At 41.1% G+C, this 22,811-nt stretch overlaps 1 protein-coding gene across 5 annotated transcripts in view; it reads right to left on the reverse strand.

Annotated features, from left to right (window-relative positions):
- Positions 1 to 21,645, reverse strand: part of DICER1 (dicer 1, ribonuclease III) — a 70,198-nt gene extending 48,553 nt beyond the window's left edge. Inside the window, exons 1-3 of one of the 5 annotated variants that reach the window (XM_023628332.2) lie at positions 21,458 to 21,645; positions 3,068 to 3,131; positions 2,033 to 2,134 (exon numbers count right to left, since the gene is read on the reverse strand). Coding sequence is in view for 1 of the 5 variants with exons in the window: in XM_070249792.1 (XP_070105893.1) it covers positions 21,297 to 21,332 (36 nt within the window). In the remaining 4 variants the exon portion in view is untranslated. Of the gene's footprint in view, positions 1 to 2,032; positions 2,135 to 3,067; positions 3,132 to 21,296 lie in introns of all 5 variants that reach the window. The other 4 variants (XM_023628333.2, XM_070249793.1, XM_023628334.2 and 1 more) reach the window with 4 other exon arrangements.
- Positions 21,646 to 22,811: the final 1,166 nt, after the last annotated feature.

Here is a 22,811-nt window from a genome sequence, read left to right on the forward strand (position 1 = left end):
ATGTCCTCAGGCTCATCATTCAAGCTTCTTAATCAGCACAGCTGTCAAGGACCTGAAGTGAAATCTGTTTTACCTACTTTCCTGAGATGCAACACTGTGAAGGCCCACAGCTGAGATCTGCAGGCACCCACCACCTGGCTACCACGCCTGCGATACCTCGGCACTCCTCCTCCATTTCTACAGGCTGCTCACTAAAGGATGATTTATCCTTAAGCCTCACTCCTCACTGTTGACCCAACCCAAATGCTAACCCAACACCAATCAAAGACATGGTGGAAGGTATCAGGAAATAAGCCTACATCCTGGTGGTGGATGGGAATAAAAAACAAAGGAGAAAAGAGGGCAGTAACGTAAACCCCCAAACACATCTTCCTCCGCCCTCCAGAACCACATACAGCCAAGAAGCAGCAGCATCCCCGCCTCCCTACCACTGCCACCATTTCTCCTCGTATAGATAATATCAGTAATAATAATAATTGACAACTCCAGAAACATAGTCTACAAGATAAATGAGAGGAATGTTCTATTTTTTCAAAGGGGGGTGACTATATTCGTCAAAAATATCCATATCATAAAATACAAAGAAAGACTAGGAAAATGTTCCAGACTAAAGAAGACTATAAAGAGACATGACAACTAAATGCAGTAACTGATCTCAGACAGGGTCCCCTACTGCAGGACAATGCCATTAAGGACATTACGGAGTCCGCTGATAAAACTGTGGACAACAGCGCTGTTGAGTTCACCGAAGCCAATAACTGCATGATGGCTACGTAAGAGAACAGCCTTCTTCTTAGGAAACATACAGTGAAGTGTTTAGGGGTAAAGGGCCATGATGTACGCAACTTATTCTCACATGGTTCAAAAAAAGAAACTACAGGTAGACACAGAGAGAGAGTGTGTGCAACCGACAAAGCGAATGGGGCAAAGAGGTAAGGCACATATTCCTGTCCTGTTCTTATTCTTGAAACTTTCATGTAAGTTTGAAATTATTTCCAGACAAAGAATTTTCAAAATTAAATAAATAAATATGACCAAACAGACAAGGAGTTCCTTGAGTTTATCTGTGTCATCCACAGTACCAAACCACATCCTGGACATCGCAAACACACACTGTAGGTTTGTAGAGTGAAAGCAGCATCCATGTGAGTGACATAAAAACCTTCAAACACCTTCTATGCACCTTTCATAATTTACATCACGCTGAATATATTCACAGAGACACGTATATACACACCTTTTTCTTTTACTGCCACACATGCTCCAAAGAACAAGATGTGTGTCATTCTTTGCAGCTCCTAAATTTCCTGGTACAATGTACCATACATATATTTAAATAAATATTTGACAAACTGAATGAGAGATTCATAGATGTCCCCATGATATTGCAAAGAACAGAATCATTCAAAAAAAAAATCCAAAGATATTTCTATTTGGTTTAGAAATTTACACCCACCCCATTCCTACTCACCCTGAAGGGTGGGGGTGGGTGCAGGAGAGGATTTGCAAGGAAACGGAGGACAGTAACTCGATCCTCCCAATTATATTTCCCATATGGTCAGAATATTTAAATTCATTTTCATTCATTTAGTATACAGTGCCTGGCATCAGTAATATACTTTCTATTCAGGGAAAGCAAATCCAAGATTAAAAAATTCAACAGGTAATCCAATAACGTGAAAACAGAAAACCCTATAATTTTGCCAATTTTTACTTTCTTTGGCGTGTTTAAACAGATTTTTCCCCCTTAACTTGGCCTTAAATGAAAGCTCTGAATCCCTGCTGGTAAGTGAAAGTTCTACAGTTTCATAGCTTAACTGACTATGGGTAACTGCTGCAGCAGAGCCAACACAGCAACTCCACGTGACTGCTTTTCAATGACAGACTTTACATTTCCGGTCAAACAATTTACACTCATGAAATGGCTGAGGTTGTTTCACAGCTTCCACATACTATTCACTTAGAAATCACTTGGTAAAACACACGAATAAACTCTCTTCCTCTTCCCACATATGATCAATCACAGCTTTACCGTTTTAATGTTTGAGATCTCTGTGTTGCTGTTGTCTGAACTGCATTTTGACATTGTGATAGCAGTTTTTTTGGAAAATCACAGCATGCCCAAGCTTCTGCTCTAAAAATAAATGCAAAAATAGCCAAGTTTAAGACTCCTGTATTAAAGAGAATATAAACACATCTACAAAAGAGCCCTATTGATAAGAAGAGTTGAATACGGGCCATTATTTTATATTAAATTTCAAACAAAGGACATTTGGGTTATTTTAGGATGAAACAAAGAACACGAGAACGGGCTGCAACAATAGCAAGCCTAATTCCCAGAGATCTGGGAGAAAGAAAAAGCTGGAGAAAAGTTCAGGAAAAGATTTCAAAACGAATACGAGGAAATCAAACAAAGTAAATAAATTCTAAAGATAGCAACTAGAAAATAAATAAATCAAAGGATAAGTACGTGTTATTTCCTAAATTCACACATACAAAAGAAATAAAGAAAACCATCAGAAGAGGGACCTGGCTGAGACCCAAATCACTAGTAATAAGTATTCAACACGTGTATGAAATCCACCAGCAATTCCAATTTCCCAAAATGAAATTAAAAACACAACTCAAACACCAGTTAAACCCACACGATAAACTCTTTTACAGAATTTGTTTACAAATAAAAGAATTCAGCAACACAGCTCAACGGTGTTAACGTTGTGGAGAAACGGAAATTTAAGAGTGGTTCTCCAAACAGAGATTATAAATCAAAAACTAAAGAAGCATAAAGTCTCGAGATGAAATGCTTAATTTAATTAACAGATGTTGATTTTGTTAGATTTGACACGAGGTTTCATTTATGCTCATTAACTTCCTGCAACACCTCTGTTACCACAAGGTCAGGAAGAGCAAATGGGCAGTGGTCTCTTCTCGACATCTAGTCTAGTTGTTTAAAGGACATTCACGTGGAGGTTGAACTTTCTCATTTCAGACACAAATTTGTTTTGCTAATCAGTTAACAAAGCAAAATGGGGAAACCTTAACACTACTTCAGTACGTACATATTTACCTCAAAATGCTGATTCTAAGTTCTTTCAGTTTCCAAGTCTGTATTAATTCATACCCTAGGTAACCTAAAAGCAATCAGAGAGAATATTTTAGAACATACAACTCATTTTAAAAAAACAACTATAAGAAATTTCCTATTTGACAAAATTTTCATATTTAACTTACGAGAATAAGATCCCTGAAAAAATAATTTATTTATCTATTGAGAGTCAAGAAAACAGTTTATGTCTGAAAGAACTGCCCTTTAAAATTAGTATTTGTTATGTTCTAATACAAATGAAATTTTTTTAAAGGTATTAGTACAGTCCAACCAGATATTAGGGACAACTCTTGGCACTAAATTCCATTTTCCCCAGGAAAAGCTGGCTTTAGGAACACTTCAACGCGACGTCGGTCCATATGGTGCTCCGCATGAGCGGCCTCCCATCTCTAGGCCGTCAGCTTGCTTTCTAAAGCTACCTGGACTCTGACCTTGCACTCCATTCTGCACTGCCACCTACTAAGACACAAATTTAACACACCCACGGGGCCTGATGTGTCAGGCGCTGCATCTTTCCTAACGCAGAGTCCCCTCTTTACTAAAAACACCACAACCCAAATAATAAACTGATAATCCTTTAAAAGTGAATGCAGCTCTACTATTACAAAATTATTGCTAAGTTATCCAAATTATTTCCCTAGACAGTTCCGCAGAGAGACATATTAGAAAGTTAACATCCCAAGTACAAGGACCCCTTATTTCATGTTCATAATATAAAGCCAACAGTCAAGGTTTCTAATTTTAATTGATGACCACAACTTAAATTACCAACAGGCAAACTCTTGTTTGATAGGTCCCTTTAACTTAACTGTGAAACAAAGACAGGCCACGTACCACTCAGTCAAGTTTTAGTATAAACCAACAACCTTCACCCCCATTAGCATCTAAATCCAGCATATGGCTGCACCCTTTCAGACAAAGGCGTGGAACAGCAGACAGCTGACGAACCTGAAGTCAGATGCCTAGTGCGCATGCTCACAACTGCTAAGAGAAAACTTCCAACTCATTTATTTTATTATAATGTGTCACAGAATCTGATACTAACTTTACAAATATTACTATCTAGATTTCAATCCCACTCTCATGAAGTCCAAAACACACAACTACCATAAAGTCCCATACCAAACAAAAGAAAAAACACAATATCAACAATAGGACACAAACACTGTCAGAAGTACTTCTGTAAGCTAACAGACAAAACCAAAAACTGTTAGAAGAACTTTTAGTTCCGAGTGACAAAGAGGCTATGGAGATCCACGACATTATTTTAACTCCAACATAGCCTAATGACTAAGGGCATCCCTGGCAATGGATACAAAGTACCAGGTTTATACTTGTTGTAAAGGCAAATTAAAAATAAGAGGCTTAATTCTCCTAGTTGAAAACAAAGGGAATAGGGGCCAGCCCAGTGGCACAGTGGTTAAGTTCACACATTCTGTGTCAGTGGCCCGGGGTTTGCCAGTTTGGATCCTGGTCGTGGACCTACACACTGCTCATCAAGCCATGCTGTGGCGGCATCCCACATGGAAGAACTAGAAGGACTTAAACCAGGATATACAACCACGTATTGGGGCTTTGGGGAGGGGGAAGAAAGAGGAAGATGGGCAACAGATGTTAGCTCGTGGTCAATCTTCCTCACCCCCAAAAAGAAGCATTAAAAAAAAGGGAAGAGGCTCCTTCCTTCTCCCTTTTATTCAGAATTTCTTTCTCAACTTCTTCCAGTGTATGTGAACCTTCGTAAAAGCTAAATGAGCCTAGCCAGCCTCACGTCTCAGGAATGTTTCCTTAAGAACCTGTGAGCATCTCTGAAATGTCAAGAAAGATGATGCCCAATCTCCCCGACTCCTAGGAGCAGACGGGCCTGATTTGTCACCCGACTACAAATTGCAAAACCTACGTCCAGTCATGAAGATGCAAGAAAGCTAACAATTTCATCTTGAAAACATGGATGTAAAGTGTTGTAACCGCTTAGCTATACAACAGAGGAAGATTTCTTTCTGTCTTTGCAGTCTCTTCAGGGAACAGTCTGGGATGCACATCACATTCTGGTTTAATGCTTGCTCAATATAAAATCGTTTTCTTCCCTTCTACGTTTGTGGAGAGATTTTCTGGGTTTTTTGTTCTTGTTCTTTTGTTGTTGTTGAGGCAGCACTGATTTGTAACTATAAATTTCAGGTGCACCTCAGAGGAGATTTTATTTATAATTATATTTCCCCAACTTTGGGTTAAAAAAAAAAGGTCCAATTCTCAAATAGTATTCATGCCGAATAAAAAAACCTCCATTTCTTGGAACTCAAATACTAGAGAAATTCTAATATATACTGCCCAACTATATTAGGGACAGGAGTTTTAAGAATGGAGATGGAGCTTAGAAGGCAAACGTTTAGCTATATTAAAAAGGAATCTGCACAGAGAAAGGATCCAAGTTGTTTATAACAACTCCCACCAACCTCCCTTTTCTAAATTAAAGTGAGAGGAGAGTCTCGGCTGTTTTCAGTGAACTTTGTAAGTTGATGCTCTCACCTCTTAATACTTTCAATTACACAGTCACTCCCTCCTCACAGAGACCCTCGGATGTAGGAGGGGCACTGACTAAGGCCATGGGGTATGTAGAAAGCAAAGTCTTTTTTTCTTTTTTTTTTTTAAGTCTCTTTCATTTAAAATCCTCTGAATGCCAGCAATGGGTCCAGCGTCAGGAAGACCAAGGTTTGTCAGACTCCACTGCCTTTCTCTAAGCTTGTTCCCTTGCCTGTAAAATAGGAACACCTATTGCGAGAACTAAGTAAGATTATGTATGTTAAGCTTGGTAGAGAAAAAGGGCTTGAAACACAGAAAATGCTCAATAAATGGTAGTTTCTAAGAAACCACACTACCATCTCTATCTAGAACCATTGTTCTCAAACAATTCTTCAGACTTTAAGGAACTCCTTAAAGGAAACCTAAAATGTTTTATTAATCCTAAGATTCAGTATAGAAAACATATTCTCATATAAATTTAAAGTATGTACACAAGATTTTACAGTATTTTTAACCAGATGAACCTGAAAAACCACAAACTCGAACAACCTAGTCACTATGAATTTACAGTAGGATCAAAATCAAACAAATTTAAATCATAAAATACGGTATATAATGTGAAATAAAATTAAATAGCTTTGTGTCAAGTTCTCTTTAAAAGCAAAAACCAAAAAATACTATATGCTACTTCTGTTTGGCTCCGAAGACATCACTGAAAACATTCCTTCACTTAACTGTTTCTTAGGCACTGAAACGGTACACAGGTGGGCAGGAAATCATCATCAAATAGACAAGTTTTGAAAATATAAAATATAAAAAAACCCAAAAAGATAGAAGATATCCACAGTATATAAAATAAATATTTCAAGGATTTATCAACTACTATTTGGTGAATATAGATTATGAAAAGACTAAGGTCAAACCAAACACTGAGAGACTAAGGAGAAAAGAAAAGAGATGATAATTTTAAGAATTTAAACACTGGTACCTTTAGCTAAATACACAGGACAAGAGAAATATTTCCATTTTTAATTGTCATATTTGTCATTACTAATTAGAAATCTTCACATAGTAATCTAGCCTACATTATCACAAACTTCATACAGAAATGCTCTCTGCAGTATTATCAACAGCAAAAAATGCCCCCCCCCCCCACCCCCCCGCCAATCTCAATGTCTAACAATGACTGAGGGAATGGTTTGGTAAACTGTGGTTCATTTTACATGATGCAATTCAACTGAGCCATTAAAAATGATGACAGTTCCTAATGAACAAAATGCTTATGTTATGGCATTCAAGGAAAAAGCAGAACATTTTTATTTACAGTAAGATCACGATTATGTCTTCAAGTTAAAACTAAAGAAAAGAAGAAAGGGAGGGAGGGAGGAATGGAGGAAAATCCACCCCAAAATTGAGGATGGGATTACTACCATGAGTAATTTCTTTTTCCTTAAAACTTTTCTGCATTTTAAAATTCTCTACAATTTAAACACTTTATTACTTTTAGAAATGGAAAATGAACTTTCAAACTGAGGATGATTTGTACAAAAACAACAGCTTAGAGATATATGATTCTGTTTTAGGCATTGAAAAAAACACCACCTCCCTTCTTAAGCCATTAAATGTGGTAAAATTTACGCCAGTTTCTATAATGTAAACCACAAATTCACTAGCTTTCTTTTCTTGCACTACTCGATGAACCAAACAAATTTCTGGGTTTCTCTAAATCTGTAACATAAACATATTATGTTTACATTTCAACGTAATTATGCCTAAAATTAGATTTGTCCAAAATTGCAGTTGAATACAGGTCAAATACCATTTTAACAAATTCCATCCGTCAAAATCTCCATATAAAAAATATCTCTAGGCTGCCAGCCAATGGCCTGTTTACTTCAAATACTTAATACGACAACATTCCAACACATCCAAATGGCACAGACACCGCCCCTCCCCTTCAGGTTACCTATAAGGACATTTACCTTGCAGTGTTATTTCAAGACAGGGAAATACTTAATACAGCACTAGCTTTCAAGGTGAGTTTTTAGGTTAATGTTTGATTCCAAGTTTCTGTACTTTACTCAATAAAATATGGTCCAACAAGTCCCAGAGTTTTACTCAATTCATTACTACCTTCTGCCTATCTTTTACAGCATGGAAGAGAGGGCCAGAGTTTTCTACATCGAGCTGTTTTGAGACAATATAACATGAACATTTTAATACTAAAGAGAGGTCACTCCTGAGACAAAACGAGCCTAAGCGCCTGCTGAGTCTGATGCATGTTTAATCGATGTTGAGTCGGGAAAGGCAACACATTAAAAGTTGCAGGCAAGAGGTGCAGCACGCCATCACAGCTGTGTGCGACCACGCACAGCATCTGCTCTCCCTGGAACTCCGCGACCAGTGTGTCCCAATCTTTACAGATAACCTCCTGCTGCTGGGGTCCACCCCCGCCCCCTCCCCAAGCTTTCCCTAAAAGCCTCTAGCATTCCACTCGCCTCTCACCCAGCACACATGGACCATATCACCCAAATCAGGGCTTAATGACATCTTCTGCTCCATATTAGATGTTATTGCTATTGCTATCCCTCTCAAAATTGTAAGACCTTTGAAAGGAAAGATAATCTTATACTTGACTTACAGAGAATTTAAGGAAAGCTGGAAATACCCATATTATATTTTCACTAATTAATTCTACGCTGAGAATAAGGCTTATTGCTCTAACAAATTAACATGTTATCTTTTTGTAGGTCAAATAAAAAATTCAATTCAGATACTTCCCACTTTTAAAAGACTTTAAACAACCCAAATTATTTTAACAAGTTTAATACCCCAATCCTTGCCTCCACCCCCAACAAAGAAAAGTTCAGGGCTGCCCTGAAAAAGCTAGAGAGGCATCAATTTGTACAATGATAATTTTGACATCATCCAACCACATCCATCCTCCTCTCCCAGTCCTCCTGGGGGAACTCCCAACCTACGAAACTCTCTTCGACACTAATGCAGTCTGATCTGACACTGACCTTGAAAATGTTTCAGCAACAGTTTAAAGTTCTAAAGTTGCATAGTATAAGCAGAAAAACCCAAAGACTCAAATAATACTTCTCATTAATTTTTCATTTTATAAACTGTATTTTATTAGGTTTAAAATTCAGATAAAACTCTACTCAATGTCAACTAATAAATGTGGAAGGAATGACAGAAAAATCACCATTTTTAACCATCACATCAGCAGCTGAGGCAAGAATCATTAACGGATGCTAAAACTATTGGGTGAAGGTTACAAAAGAATATTTATATTGTCTAAAGTATCTCTGCACAGATTACGTACTAATTCAAATGAAAACTGGTATTTTTACACTGGAAAAGCCTGACAGATACCACCTTGAGTCGAATGACAAACATCAACACGGCGACAAACAGACAACACGTACCTCCTCCTGTGATGAACTGAGAAAGAAATATCATTTATGTCAAAAGTGCAAAACCTGAATCTAATCATGAGGAAACATGAAAACCAAACTGAGATTCATTTCACAAAACAACAGGCTTGAGCTCTTCAACTATGTCAGCGTCGTAAAAGATAAAAGCTGAGAAACTATTCAAGATGAAAAGAGTAAGGAGAAGTGACCACCCAACGCAGTGCATCCCTGGACTGGGTCTCTATTAGGGAAGGAAAAGTGCCATAAAGGACATTACTGGGATGAAGGGGATGAGAGTATGCCACCTCAAAATCAGCCACCGTAGCATAAGGATTGTTCTGAGCTGAAGGCAACAGAGAAATAAGACACAGGAGGCATTCAGGGGAAAGTTCCTGTGCTTAGAAAATCTCTTGAATATTTAGTAGTGAAGAGCATAACACTAACTTACTCCCAAATGGTTCAGAAAAATAATAATAATATGCAGAAACGGGGAGAGAATACAAATGTGGCAAAAGGTTAATTACTGGCAAACGCAGGGAATTCTTTATGCTGTTTCTACCACTGATAAGTTTGAAAATATTTTAAAACAAAGCTAAAAAACTCTACTAAATACTGATATACATGTTTGGCTATCAGTAGAACACAGAAAAATGGAACTTAATCCAATTTTATTTCAGAGTAGTATAAAAAGTAATATTTAAGGTGGTTTCCCCCATTTAAACTTTTGTTTTACCTCCTGCTCCTTAAATTATTCATTCATTCATTCAACAAGTATTTATTAAGCAAGACGTCACTAATGCAAATTTGTATTCTGGAGAAGGTGACAAGCGGACTTGAGTCCAGTTTTAGAGAATGAGTAGTAACAGCACTAGCCGGGGTGGGGGCAGAGGACATCCTCGGGGAGAAGGGACAGCATGTGGAGAAACATTTAAACAGAAAGCAGGCAGGTCACGTGGAGGAAATTACAAGCAGTGTGCTGGAGCGCTAGTCCCAGGGGAGAATAGTGAAACAATGAAAGTGGTACGATAAACAGGGGCTGGATCACAAAGGGCCTCACACGGAGCAAGGCAGGGATTTGAGCCTCGGCCTCTGAGCCCCTGCTTTTTCAATCTCAGCACACACCAAGGGTTCTCACCTAGTGAATCTCAGCCCAAGAACAACTCTCCAGGCAAGGCCCAGAGATCAGAACATCGAAACGCAACAAAGAGCCTCCTGCACTTGAGTCTTTCCTTTAGAGAAGACGCTCCTTTTCCTGGTTACAATCATTGCCTCTACTCATACTGGTTTGCCTGGACTGTCCCTGCTTGCATGCTGGAAGTCCCTTGTCCCAGGAACCAACCATTCACCTACCCCAACCATGGACAAATCAGGATGGTTGGTGACCCCAATTCTCTAGCTCCAATTCTCTGTCCTTGACTGCCTATTGCACATTTCCACTTAAGAAATGCACACATTACTTAAGATACTACTATTTCATACTTTCACTACTTATTTTTAAAGAACGACAAAGAACAAAGAATATGTGAATTATAATTCCTTAGTCAAATTAATCCAAAGTGAATTTTCGTCAAAGATTAAAAATTTAACTTCCAGGGGCCGGCCCAGTGGCACGCGGTTGAGTGCACACATTCCGCTTCGGCGGCCCAGGGTTCACCGGTTCGCATCCTGGGTGCGGACAGGGCACCGCTTGGCAAGCCATGCTGTGGTAGGCGTCCCACAGATAGAGGAGAGGAAGATGGGTACAGATGTTAGCTCAGGGCCAGTCTTCCTCAGCGAAAAGAGGAGGCCTGGCAGCAGATGTTAGCTCAGGGCTAATGTTCCTCCAAAAAAAAAAAAATTAGCTTGCAGTCTAATTACAGATTTCACATACCGACAGCTTCTGAATATCATGAGTTTTCAGGGAACTAACTTTGTCCGCATGAACCACACTTGTGCCTAAATGTTAAGAGCGTACAAAGCCTAAGTGAGGCGGCATTCATCACGGCCTGTTCTCCCGCACACAACAACAAAGAGCATTCCGTGTGTTGAACCACTTAACGAGCTCCTGAAAGCTGCAATTTTTCCGAATGGAGCAAAGTTTTATCTGGTTATGTTTATTTTTAGTATCAGTTACTTCTTAGTGGCCACTCGAAGAAATACTTTAGATAAAGTGGACAAATTCCTTGAAAAACACAATTTACCAAAATTAACATCTAAAGGAACAGAAAATTTGAAGAGGCCTATAGCTTTTAAAGAAATTGGATTAAAAGTTGATTAAAAACTCCAAGCCCAGATGGCTTCACGAGTGAATTCTTCTAAACATTGAAAGAATAACTCCAATCTTAAAGAGAAACTCTTCAGAAGGACAGAAATAAGAGGGAATACTTCCCAGCTCTTTCCATGAGACCAGCATAAAATTGACACCAAAACCTGACAAGGACATTACAAGAAAGTGAAATTATAGACCTATCTCTCAAACGAAAAATGTAAAAATACTAAAAATACGAGCAAATTGAATTGAGGAATATATAAAAAAGATAATGCATCGTGACCACAGGAATCTAAGGATGGCTTAACATTCAAAAATCAGTCGATTTATGAAGGCGGTACAAGCTACAGTAATTCAGGCAGCACAGGCACAGGAACAGGCAATGCAACAGAACAGAACACGGAAAAAGAGCCGCACATACAAGGTTACTGCCTTAACGGCAAAAACAATACTGTAGCGCGGTAGAGAAAGGATGCTCTTTTCAAACACAAGCTGGGTTAATTATGTATCCAGATGGGAAAGTGAATCTTGACTCCTGCCTCACATCATACACAAAAGTCAATGCCAGCGGGATTACTGATCTAAATGTACAAAGTAAAGTAATAAAGTTATTAGAATAAAACAGAGAATACCTTCATGCCCCTGGGGTGAGCAAAAACTTCTTAAACAAAACATAAAAAGCTATTAACCATAAAGGAAACAACTGACAAACTAGACTACATTAAAACTAAGAACTGCTGTTTATTAACTGAGCTGATTAAAAGAGTGAATAAGCAAGCCCAGAGTAGGGGAGGTAGAAATGACTCCTACAAATCAGTAAGAAAAAGGCAGATAAGCAAATAGAGAGCAGGCAAAGGACTACACAGTACAAGGCATCAAAATGGTCAGCAACCTCAGGAGCAATTAGAGTAATGCAAATTAAACCACAGTGAGCGAGGACCACACCCCCATCAGAACAGCTCAAATGAAGCAGACAGACAATACTGAGTGTGGGGGAGAATGTGGAGTTTAGAGAACTTTCACACGCTGCTGGCAGAATTGTAAACTGGAAGTATATGCTAAAGGTGAATATACACATGCCCTATAACCCAAGTCATTCCATTGCTAAGCGTCTACCCAAATGAAATATGTACATATATTCAGCAAAAGCCACGCACAAGAATGTTCAGAACTGCACCATTCATAATCGCCAAAACTGAAAACAAGCCAAATGTCCATAATGACATAAGAGACAAGTAAATATTGACATATTCATATAATACTATAACTGGATGATGCAACATGGAATGAATCTCACAAACTTAAAATGTTAAGTGAAAGAAACCCAACACAAAACCATACCGTATGATTTCCATTATATAAAGTTAAAAATAAGGAAAAGTAATTAAGTCAGTATGATGTTTACTTTTGGGGGGGTAGTGTGTGGGAGAGGGCATTGAGAGGAGCTTATAAAGTACTCCTCATATTTGTTCCTTGAGCTGGGCACCGGTTACAGCTGGGATCACTTTGCGTAACCTCATAATTTAGGCACTTTCCTGTGTATCAATTGAAATTGATTTAATTTAATGTTTATTTTAAAAGAGAAGCAAACAATCTTTAATACAATATGTAAAAATTCTTCATTTACCATGGTGAGCTTTTTGGTAAAAGCTCCCAGAGTAAGAGGGGAAGGAAGAAAACTTACCTTTGTTGACCACTTAAATTCTATTATCTGGTTTAATCCTCAAAACAACACCAAGAGAAGTATTATCGCCATTTTACAGGGATTCAGAATGACTTACTAAAGGCCATTTGACCAACAAAGGGGAGAAGTGGAATTCTACTTAAAATTTTGTCTGACCCTAAACTTTTATTTCCACAATATACAATACACTACGGTCTCAGAGGAGGTGTCTATTTACACTGATCTGCCAGTCAAAATAAGTTACATCTGGATGTGTTCCTTTTGATCTCCCCAGGGAGTTGAAAAAGCGTGGACCCAATGTAAGACTAACAGAAGCAAACTGAGTTATTTTATTTTTAGTGGAATCTGCATAAACACATACAAGTAAATGTTGCTTTAATTGTAAAGCCTTAGCGATAGAAACCAGCCCGGTCCACTCGCACTGCTCTTGGCCTTTGTGATGTGGACCATAGGCGCTCCATAAATACACAAGTCCTGATTACAGAGCTCACCATCTCCCAGTATCTGTATTCCACTCAGCTGAAGACGAACACAATTTACTGCTCAACACAAACACTACGTAATGGTTTCTCTCTCTAGTGAAATGAAAAGTGCTACCTTAAGAGAGATTATAATCATAAAGAGGGCTCAAACACACTAAAATAAACCAGATAAATTAATAATACAGAAACTACAATGGACTGTGTCACTTTTTCTTCACTCAATACACATAACACAGGTAAGCATTTTGCCAGAGCATTTGCTGCTGAAGCAAGACACAGATTTCATATACGTACATATGTATGTATAAGAGATTGTGTGTGTGTGTGCATGCTAAAGAGGCCTTAAGAAAACTATTTATTTCCCTACTCTTGACCAAAGTATGGACCTAACTCATATGTAAAAAAAACTTTCCAGAATTCTCCTAACGTTCAGCTACAAAAAAGCTAGAGGATTACAAAGATTGAGTATAAAAACAATATTCTCCTTCAGATTCTGTCATATGTCAACAGAAACTTTCTTTACAAACATATCCCAAAAGGAAAGCATCCTTTGACAATGCCTCATTTGACACAGTTTATTGAAGAAAGGTTAGAAACTGAAGTCCATATATTTACATAAGCAATAAAGAATCACTCTTTTTAAGATACTAAAGCATTTAGAAATTAAATTACAGCTTGGTTTAACTCCAGCTCAATTTACATACTGCGTTTAAATGCCTAATTTAGGTTGTTCTATCATTTGTTCATATATTTTTATCAACAAAATTCTGCATTTTCCTTGAAACACTCAAACTTATGTTTGGTCTAAGATTAATAAATTACTTGAGTTTATTATATCTAACAGGTACATATAAAGACTTAGGAATTGGGGTGTTTTTTTTCTTTTTAATGTTTAGTCATACAATATACAAGACCTGGAAAAATAGCTAGGTAATCTCAGTACAATGTTATATACAAAATATAATAAGCTTTTAAAATTAAAATACGAGAATGCCTATTGGACACTTTTTTCTTCGTTAACAGTATCAGAGGCCTCTCAATGGGTTACTGACTCTTCATCAAATTGATCAGATCAAAAGCTTTAAACAGTTCCGGTCAAATTCTCCTTTATCAACAAACATTTAATAAGCTGTACTAGATGCAGAGATAGAAAATGAAAAGACTCAACTGTCTCAAAGATTTTGCCATCCAATCAAGGCACACAACCCAACATTATCTACTTTCAAGACTTATTTCCCAGGGTTTTCATCTTCCATTTCCTGCTCAGAACATCTCCCAGTTCCACCTCTACTCTCCTATGGTAACTACTACAAACCTTAGTGCTCAACCATGCACTCTCTCTTTTCCATGTCTCATATTTAGCTTTGATCCTCAGCTTGAAATGGAGAAGTCCCAGAGTTATATGGGCGCTTCAAAGATTGCTGATTATAAGATATCCTGGAGACTTGTAAATGTTACCATTTTAAAAGGGAGAAAATTAAAACAAAGTCTAGAAAGGCCAGGCTGACCTGCCCTTAAAACACAGCTTGTTATTCAGAAGGAAAGCCAAACAAAAACCCAGGTTTCTTAACCATTCATTATTTTACACCGTTCATTCAATGCCACCAATCATGTCTGCCCCAATTATCTGGAATTTTGTTCTTTTTCTTTTGTTAACCTATTACTTGTCTTTATATGTGCAGACATAGCCTAAATCAGTGTCTATGGAGGGGCTTTGGGAGGGATCCCTGTACCTCTTATAATTGTATATAAAATTACAAGCATGTACATGTACATTTTTCTGGGGATAAGATTCATATCTTTCCTCAAATCAGGAGTCTCCAATGAGTAAGAACACTGGCCTACATCAAGTACACACGAGACATGTACAAAAAGTGTATGCTGGTTTGAAATACAAATCCAAGGATGATGCATTTATTTGCATATAATAGAAGAATAACAGTTATTCAGGGAAAGTTAGCAATATTTAAGGCACTATTACACTCGGAATCATCATTATAGAGACACAACTAGGACAGCTGAACCATCTGATCCAGTACAGGCATCCTCAAAACAGAAGACTGGCCTGTGCAACATTACTCTTGAGCACTCTTTTCTTTTTCATCTTCCATTATAAAACTGGACATACATCTTAAAATTAATAATTTAGGGGGATCACAATACAATCTAATCACATTAAGAATATAGCAAAGTTTTCTCTAATGTACATATTTAAAGCAAAATAATATCTGCTAAATTTTACCAAACAGTAGTTATGTGCTAGAACTGGGCTAAGAATTTATGGAACTCATTTTTCCCTCACAATCTCAAGACGTAGATACTATTATGACCCGTTTGCAGATGAAGAAGCTGACTCAGAGAGGGTGCGTACACCCTGTGTTCCTCAGGGATACACTGGAGGGATCCAAATAGGAACCCTGGTCTCTGTGACAGCAAAGACTTGCTCTTACACATCCCTCTAATGCTATGATAAAATATTAATATTTAATTTTGCAAAGCGGAAAGAGCTTAAAATACCACTGATCAGAACTACCCAGGAGTGATGGCTGTGCAGCGGATGTGTAAAAGCAGAAGAGGCCATTCAATTCTCTGGGTTCATCAAGCTAATCTTGCCCTCCCAGGCCGTTACCAACAGAAGGAAGACAGAAATTCTGGAATCTAAAAATATCTCAAAGTACTGGATAAGGTGACGGCCTTTCATTTCCCTTCAAACAGGGCTCCTGACCCAACTCCTTAATCAAAGAACCTTTCTACATCACTGCAAAGATCAGTTTTTACGTGGAGATCCTTCTCTCATTATTTAAGTACAGTATTTTTTAAATTCTGAACTGATTTGCTGACATTTTCTAATCCCCAAAAGAATTTCCAAATGTGTTTTTAAAATCCCTACTTCACTGTACACATTGAGCTGTCACCTAAAAAGCAACAACCACAACAACTATCAGGGTTAGCCTGCTTCAACAATGAGAAAGCCTACAATGGTAGTAAAACTCCCAAGTTTCATAGAAATCTTCTAGGAAATGCTGAACACTTCTCTCGGTCCACAATGATTCTACGCACCTAATCATAGGGACCTCACAAATGGAGAATCAGGCAGCATGATCCGGCCAAAGTCAGAACAGTAATGATCTTTTCAAAAGCTTTAATATACAAGCAATCTGATTCTCCATGAAATTGTATTGGCTTCTAAGAACAGTCATGCACCGCATAAGGACGTTTCGGTCATCAACGGACCGCATACAGGACAGCGGTCCCCTAAGACTAGCACCACACAGCCTCGGTGTGTAGTGGGTAGGTGAGTACACCCTAGGAGGTTCGCGCAGCGACGACACTGCCTAACGACACATTTCTCAGAACGTATCCCCATCAAGTGACGGAGGACAGTACTTCAGAAAGTAATATAAACATAAATGAATTTATTTACTCAACAAATCTGAGCCCCTTCCAGCGCCAGGCACCATTCTAGTCTATCCTTCCTACTCTACAAACCTTCACACAGCCAAGACATTTTACGTCACTATGAGCCTCAAAAATCAAAACAGTAAGCCAAAATTTAAGTCTTTCATGTCTTATTTCTAGTAACAGTCTTACTGACATCCTCAGACAATGTTTCCTTATGGCATTTTTTAGCCACTTATTTAAAATGTACAGCAACTTCGCATATTAAAAGAGAACCAACAATTCATTGACGATTTTAGATAAACAGAAAAGCCGCTTTGTACTCAATTCATTTGAACAAAGGCCTTCTTCCTTGACTGAAAATTTCAATTTCACCAGCTAGACCTCAAAAATAATGCTCTTCTCTCTGTATTCACCCCTGCCTATATATACCACCATACGACAGTCCTAGTTTTTAGACCCACACACATTCCTAAAGACTGGCAAAGAGAACGTGGAAAATCCTGACCGCCTGTGCTTCCACAAGAGTTCATCTGCGAACGGACTGCTTTTCGGCGTCTGTCAAAAGCCTGAATGAGACAACTGGTATTTGAGGGGCATCATATGAAAAGCAAATTAACTCAAGTCTAATGAATCAAATCACCAGAACGATGGACCCCTCTATTACTAGAGCTTTCCTATTATGCCCGAGGCTTTTATCTGGTTTCTCTAAAATGGCACGTGAAAAATGTTTCTCTATCACTGTAAAATGTAAAACATTTTCTTCATAGATTGTTAACGTCATTTTATGTAAGACTTCAAACGATTACTTATTCTTCATACGAGAGAAATGCTGCTTCTCCTTATTAATTGGTATAGTTCCGTTCATTCATCAATGCCAACTATAATTAGTCCTGTTTCCTCTTTTGCTTTGACTAATAAAAATTTTTTTTAAAACAACCTTAAGTTACAGCAGATGCTGAGCTGTCCCTGCCCTAAGCTTCTCATCTAACTCCATCTGCCCCTCAATCTTTACCTGTATCTTCACAGCCCTCTCAAACACCTATTATTATATGACCATCTCAGATCCTTTCTCAAAGCAGACAAATAATCAAATATACACATCCACTGGGCTTTTAGAAGGAACTAAACTCTTGAATGCCTAAAAAGCAGAGCAGAAGGTAAACAGGATAAATCACTTGGCTCCAACTTACTATGTACACAAGTTCACTGCGGACCTGACCAGTGCCTTCCTGGGCATCTAACAGAGGCAACACGGCTCCATGAGGATCAACTGAATGAGTTCAGCTATCTGAACGCGTACTTGCCAAACACTGACAGGAACCGAGATTAGAAAAATGAGTGAATCCTGGGCCTCAAGGAGACTACAGTCTTTTACTGACCCAGAGGAAGCGTTTGTAGGAAAGTATAACTGTCTGAAACAGCCCTGAGAAAACTCACATTGAAATAAACTCTGAGTCTAGTGTTTTGACGATCAAGAAACAACCTGACCACTTCTGGGCACACACCCCAAAGAAGTGAAAGCAGGGATTCCAACAGGTATTTGTACACTATGCTCACAGCGGCATTTCTCACAAAGCCAAACGGGAGAAGCAGCCCAAGCATCTATCGATGGATGTATGGATAAGCAAAACGTGGTGTGCGTACAGACGAAACAAAATGTTATTCGACCTTAAAAAGGAAGGAAATTCTGCCACATGCTACAGGATGGATGAATCCTGAGGAGGCTAAGCTAAGCGAAATAAGCCAGTCATGAAAGGACAAGTACTGTATGACTCCACTTACACGAGGATCCAAGAGGAGTCAGATTCATAGAGACAGAAAGTCGAAGGGTGGCTGCCTGGGGCTGGGAGGAGGTGAAACAGGGAGTCAGTGTTTACTGGAAAGAGTTTCAGTGGACGAAGATGAAAAAGATCCGGAGACGGATGGTGGTGACAGTTGCAAAACAATGTGAATGTACTTAGTGCCACAAACCGTACACTGAAAAAGGGTTAAAGGTGGGTAAATTTTGCTATGTATGTCTTACCACCAAAAAAAATCTGAATTATTCAGATAATCAGGTGTCCCCTGTACATTTAAGGTTAGACAGAGTTTCATCCAACAAGTATTAAGTAAGGACTGACTGACGTGTTACGCAGGTTTTCCCCCTAAGTCCACTTGGAACAGCAATGCAACACAACACAAGGAATCTGAAATCAAAGCATGATTCAATCCGGGCACTGCCACTTCTCGAGTCATAACTCGCGGCAATAACCTCCGAGTTATAACCTCCGGCAATAAACTCTTGGTTTCCCTGCGTGTAAACTAAGGACGGTGTTGACTCTGTCTCAGGGTCACCGTGAAGATGAAATGAGAACGGATACAAAAACACCTGAAACATCTTGGCACATAATCAGCAGGCATTTCTTATTATAAATGTTTCCCTTCTCTCCTTTGCCACAAGTGATGATCACAGGATGTTAAGGTCACAAGTGACAGAATGTCTATGAAATACCTACTTTCTCAAATGAAACAAGCATCTCACATGTCAGACAGCGGCAGGTAATAAATATCTCAATGCCATAAGTCATCCTTCCTAGAAGGCAGCCCTATACTAAAAGTCCTACCCACTGTATAACACCACAAAATCACTATCCAAGAAGAATTATGAGCCACATCAAAATAAAACGTCTTCCGAAGCCAAGACAATAAAACTCAGCAACGGCAAAACCACCTCGCTATACAACTCACACACAGAGCCTCTGACCTAACACAGTGACAAACTTAACCTTCACTGATGAGATGGCAGCACAGAGTAAAGCAAGGCCTTACTAAAATGATTGCAGGAAAAGGTCTTTTCTCCCCAAATTAAATTTGAATAACACATCTTTACATAAAACAGCATTTTGATGCCATGAATTAATCCATTAACCAACACTAACAATTTAAATGTTTACAGTGACCACATTAAAATCAATCTTTATAGGATTTCTAATCTACAGACAGAGTTTTATAAAATATGGCCTAAAATGAAGCTTTGAAATAATAGTGTGTATGTATATATAGCACATGTGACATCCAATACACATGTGCCACAGGTAGCCAGCTAGCTTTAAAGACAACACTTTGCATAATAAACTGACTATTCTAGAACCTAGTCCCAAAGGTATTAATGGTACTAAAATTGTGATTCACTAACAGCCTCATTCAGAATCCTGTACCATCATCCCTCCTCCAATAAATTACTGGAGCTGTTGGTTAAAAGGGGTATTTTTACTTAGAAAATGTAATGTTTACATCAACCCATGATCAATTTAGTTAACCTTTTATTAAAGCACATTTAAAAAATACATTTTCCAAGTTACTTAACTCCTGACTTGTACCCTTTTCCATTCACTGAGTGTGCTGCACTTTTAAACCAAGCAACAGGAAGACCACTGAAAATCAAAACCGTAAAGACTCAGAAAATCCAAAGACAGAAGCATCTCAAAGACACACAGACTTCAAAGTAATACTCTTTAATAAGATGAATGCTTTTAAACCACGATAGTCCTAAGAATGCTTAGACTTATGTGGGTCAGTAACGTGTCCCTTTAGGCCCGACTTCCTTCACAAAAGCACAGACCTAACACTATAGAGCCAGGACCCCCAGTCATCTGTCTGCAAATCTTCAGGCTACTGAGGATACATTAAGCGGTAGGTTAGCTCCGTGCGGCGGGCAAAGCCACAGGGGCAGCTCAGCTTTTCTAGACACCCTGCAGGAATCTCACGGGCTAACTTAAAACATACACTGATTTCCCAAAGATTAAAAACCCTTTAAGAAAGGATCCTTGGCAGGGTCCAGGCGTCTGGGCACAAAAACATCGGAGGGGAGGGGCGAAAACATGGCCTCGGCCACACGCCCCGTGGGACCCAGATCTGGTCACCTGCCAATAAACACGAACAATCCTCCCCGGGCGGGCCCCGAAGGCTCGCGCTTTCCTGCCAGGAGGGACAGCCCGTGCTTCCTTCCTCCCCGGCCCTCTCCAGCGGGCCCACGGAGGCCCAGCGCCGCGGCCCCCGGCAGGCCAGGGCCCGAGGATGCTCCGGGATGCCGCGGCTGCCCCCGGGCCACTCTCCGCGCGCCGCCCGACCTGTCAAACCCCGCTCTCCGCGGACTGCGGGCGAGCGGGGAGCACCGGCCCCACTCCGCGCGCCCAGCCGCTGCCAGGGCGGGCGCACAGGGTCCCTCCAAAGCGCCCACCCCGGAGGGGCGCGAGGCAAGGGCGGCGCGGAGCCCGGCGGGGGCCCCGGCCCCACAGGCCGCGCCCTCTGCCCGCGCCGGTGTCGCCGCGCGGGCCAGGCCGGAGCGCGGGGCCCAGCGCGCCCATGCGGGGCCTCGGCGCGGAGGCGGGCGCGGGGCCGGGCGGAGCCGCTCCCCGCCCCGCACACAAAGCGGCTCCGCGGGAGCCCGCCTCACCTGCAGCACGGGGCGCCGCGGGCCTTCGAGAACCATCGGACCCCGCTCCGGCGCGCGCGTCACAGCCCAGGCCTCCCGGTGCCGCTCGGCGCCGCCGCCGCCGCCGCCATTTCCTCCCGCTCGCCGTCGCCTCGTCCCCGCTGTCAGGTTACTCCATTCACCTGGGCCTGGAGCAGCCTGCGCCGCGCCGCGCCGCGCCTCCGCCTCGACCCCTCCCGCTGGCGCCTGCGGAGACTGCGCAGCGCCCGGCTCGCCTGCAGCCCGCGCACGGCCCGCGGCAACGGCGCACCGCCGCTTGGAGAATCCCACCGGCGCCCGCGCCGCCCCCTCCGCGCCCCACGCGCCGCTCGCCCCGCGCCGGCATGAGAGCCAGCCTGTGATTGGACGGGGCGCGGCGGTGAAAGGTTAATCCCGGCCGTGCAGCCACTCAGGAGCCGGGAGACAGAGGGCGCGGGCGGCGGCGTTTGCGGCCCAGCGCCGAGACCGAGCCGGCCTTCCATCGCCCGCTGCCCGGCGCCTTGGCGGCCCCGGGGCCCGCGCGCCGACGCGGCGGACGCTCGCCTCGCTGGGCAGAGCCTCCTGGCCCTCGGAATCCGCCCGCCTCCATTGTTGCCCCTCTGGCGCCCACCGCCCCCTAAACGTGGCCCTGCCCCGCGGCGGTGCTTGTTCTCCCGAGGGCTCCGCGCCCCTTCCACCATCCCCCTCCCCTCCTAAAGACCTTCCCACTTGCCTGCTTTCCCCCGCGGTGGCGGTGCAGGGCCCTCCGCATGTGGGGAGACCACAAACCCCACCCCCACTCCCACCCCGGAACAGGGATGACCAGAAAGTGAGATGGGGACTGTGGCCCCGTTTATGTAAATAGTTCCTTTGCGTAGGTCACAGCCTTGCACCATATCTCAGAGTTGTGCGTTAAAATAGGGAGGTCAAGTAAGTGACTAGCTTAAAGAAAATCCCTTTAGTCTATCTCAAAATGTAGGCATCTCTTCCAGAGGACTCAGTATAAGCTCGTTTACTCCAGAGGGGGTATGCTAACGGCAACCATGCTTCTGCTAGTAAGAGTTAGCCCTTAGCACCTACGACTCGCTAGATCTGGTCTCAGGCTGCGCCGTTCCGTGCAGTGGTCGCCAGCCCCGTGGGCCTATTGAGCGCTTAAAAGATGGCTAGTCCCAATTGAGACGTGCTCGTCGGAACTCAGATGTATGTGTTCTTCATCAAAAAAGAATGTGAAACAGCTCACTATATGGATTACCTGTGGAAGTGATATTTTTGACATATTGGGATAAATTTGGTTTCATTTGTTTTTTGGGTTTTTTTAATGTGACTAAGAATTATTTTAATGTCTTAGGTGGCTAGCATGATACTGCTCTTGGACAGGCTGGTGTAAGCCTGTGATCTTCGTGTGAAACCTGTGAGGTAGGTGCTGTAATTGGCCCCCATTTGAACAGATGAAGAAAGTTAATAACGCCCATCAGGTAAGCAGCTAATAAGGGAACAACTGAGATTCGGACCCAGGTA

Source organism: Equus caballus, chromosome 24, assembly GCF_041296265.1.
Source record: "Equus caballus isolate H_3958 breed thoroughbred chromosome 24, TB-T2T, whole genome shotgun sequence".
Lineage (NCBI taxonomy): Eukaryota > Metazoa > Chordata > Mammalia > Perissodactyla > Equidae > Equus > Equus caballus.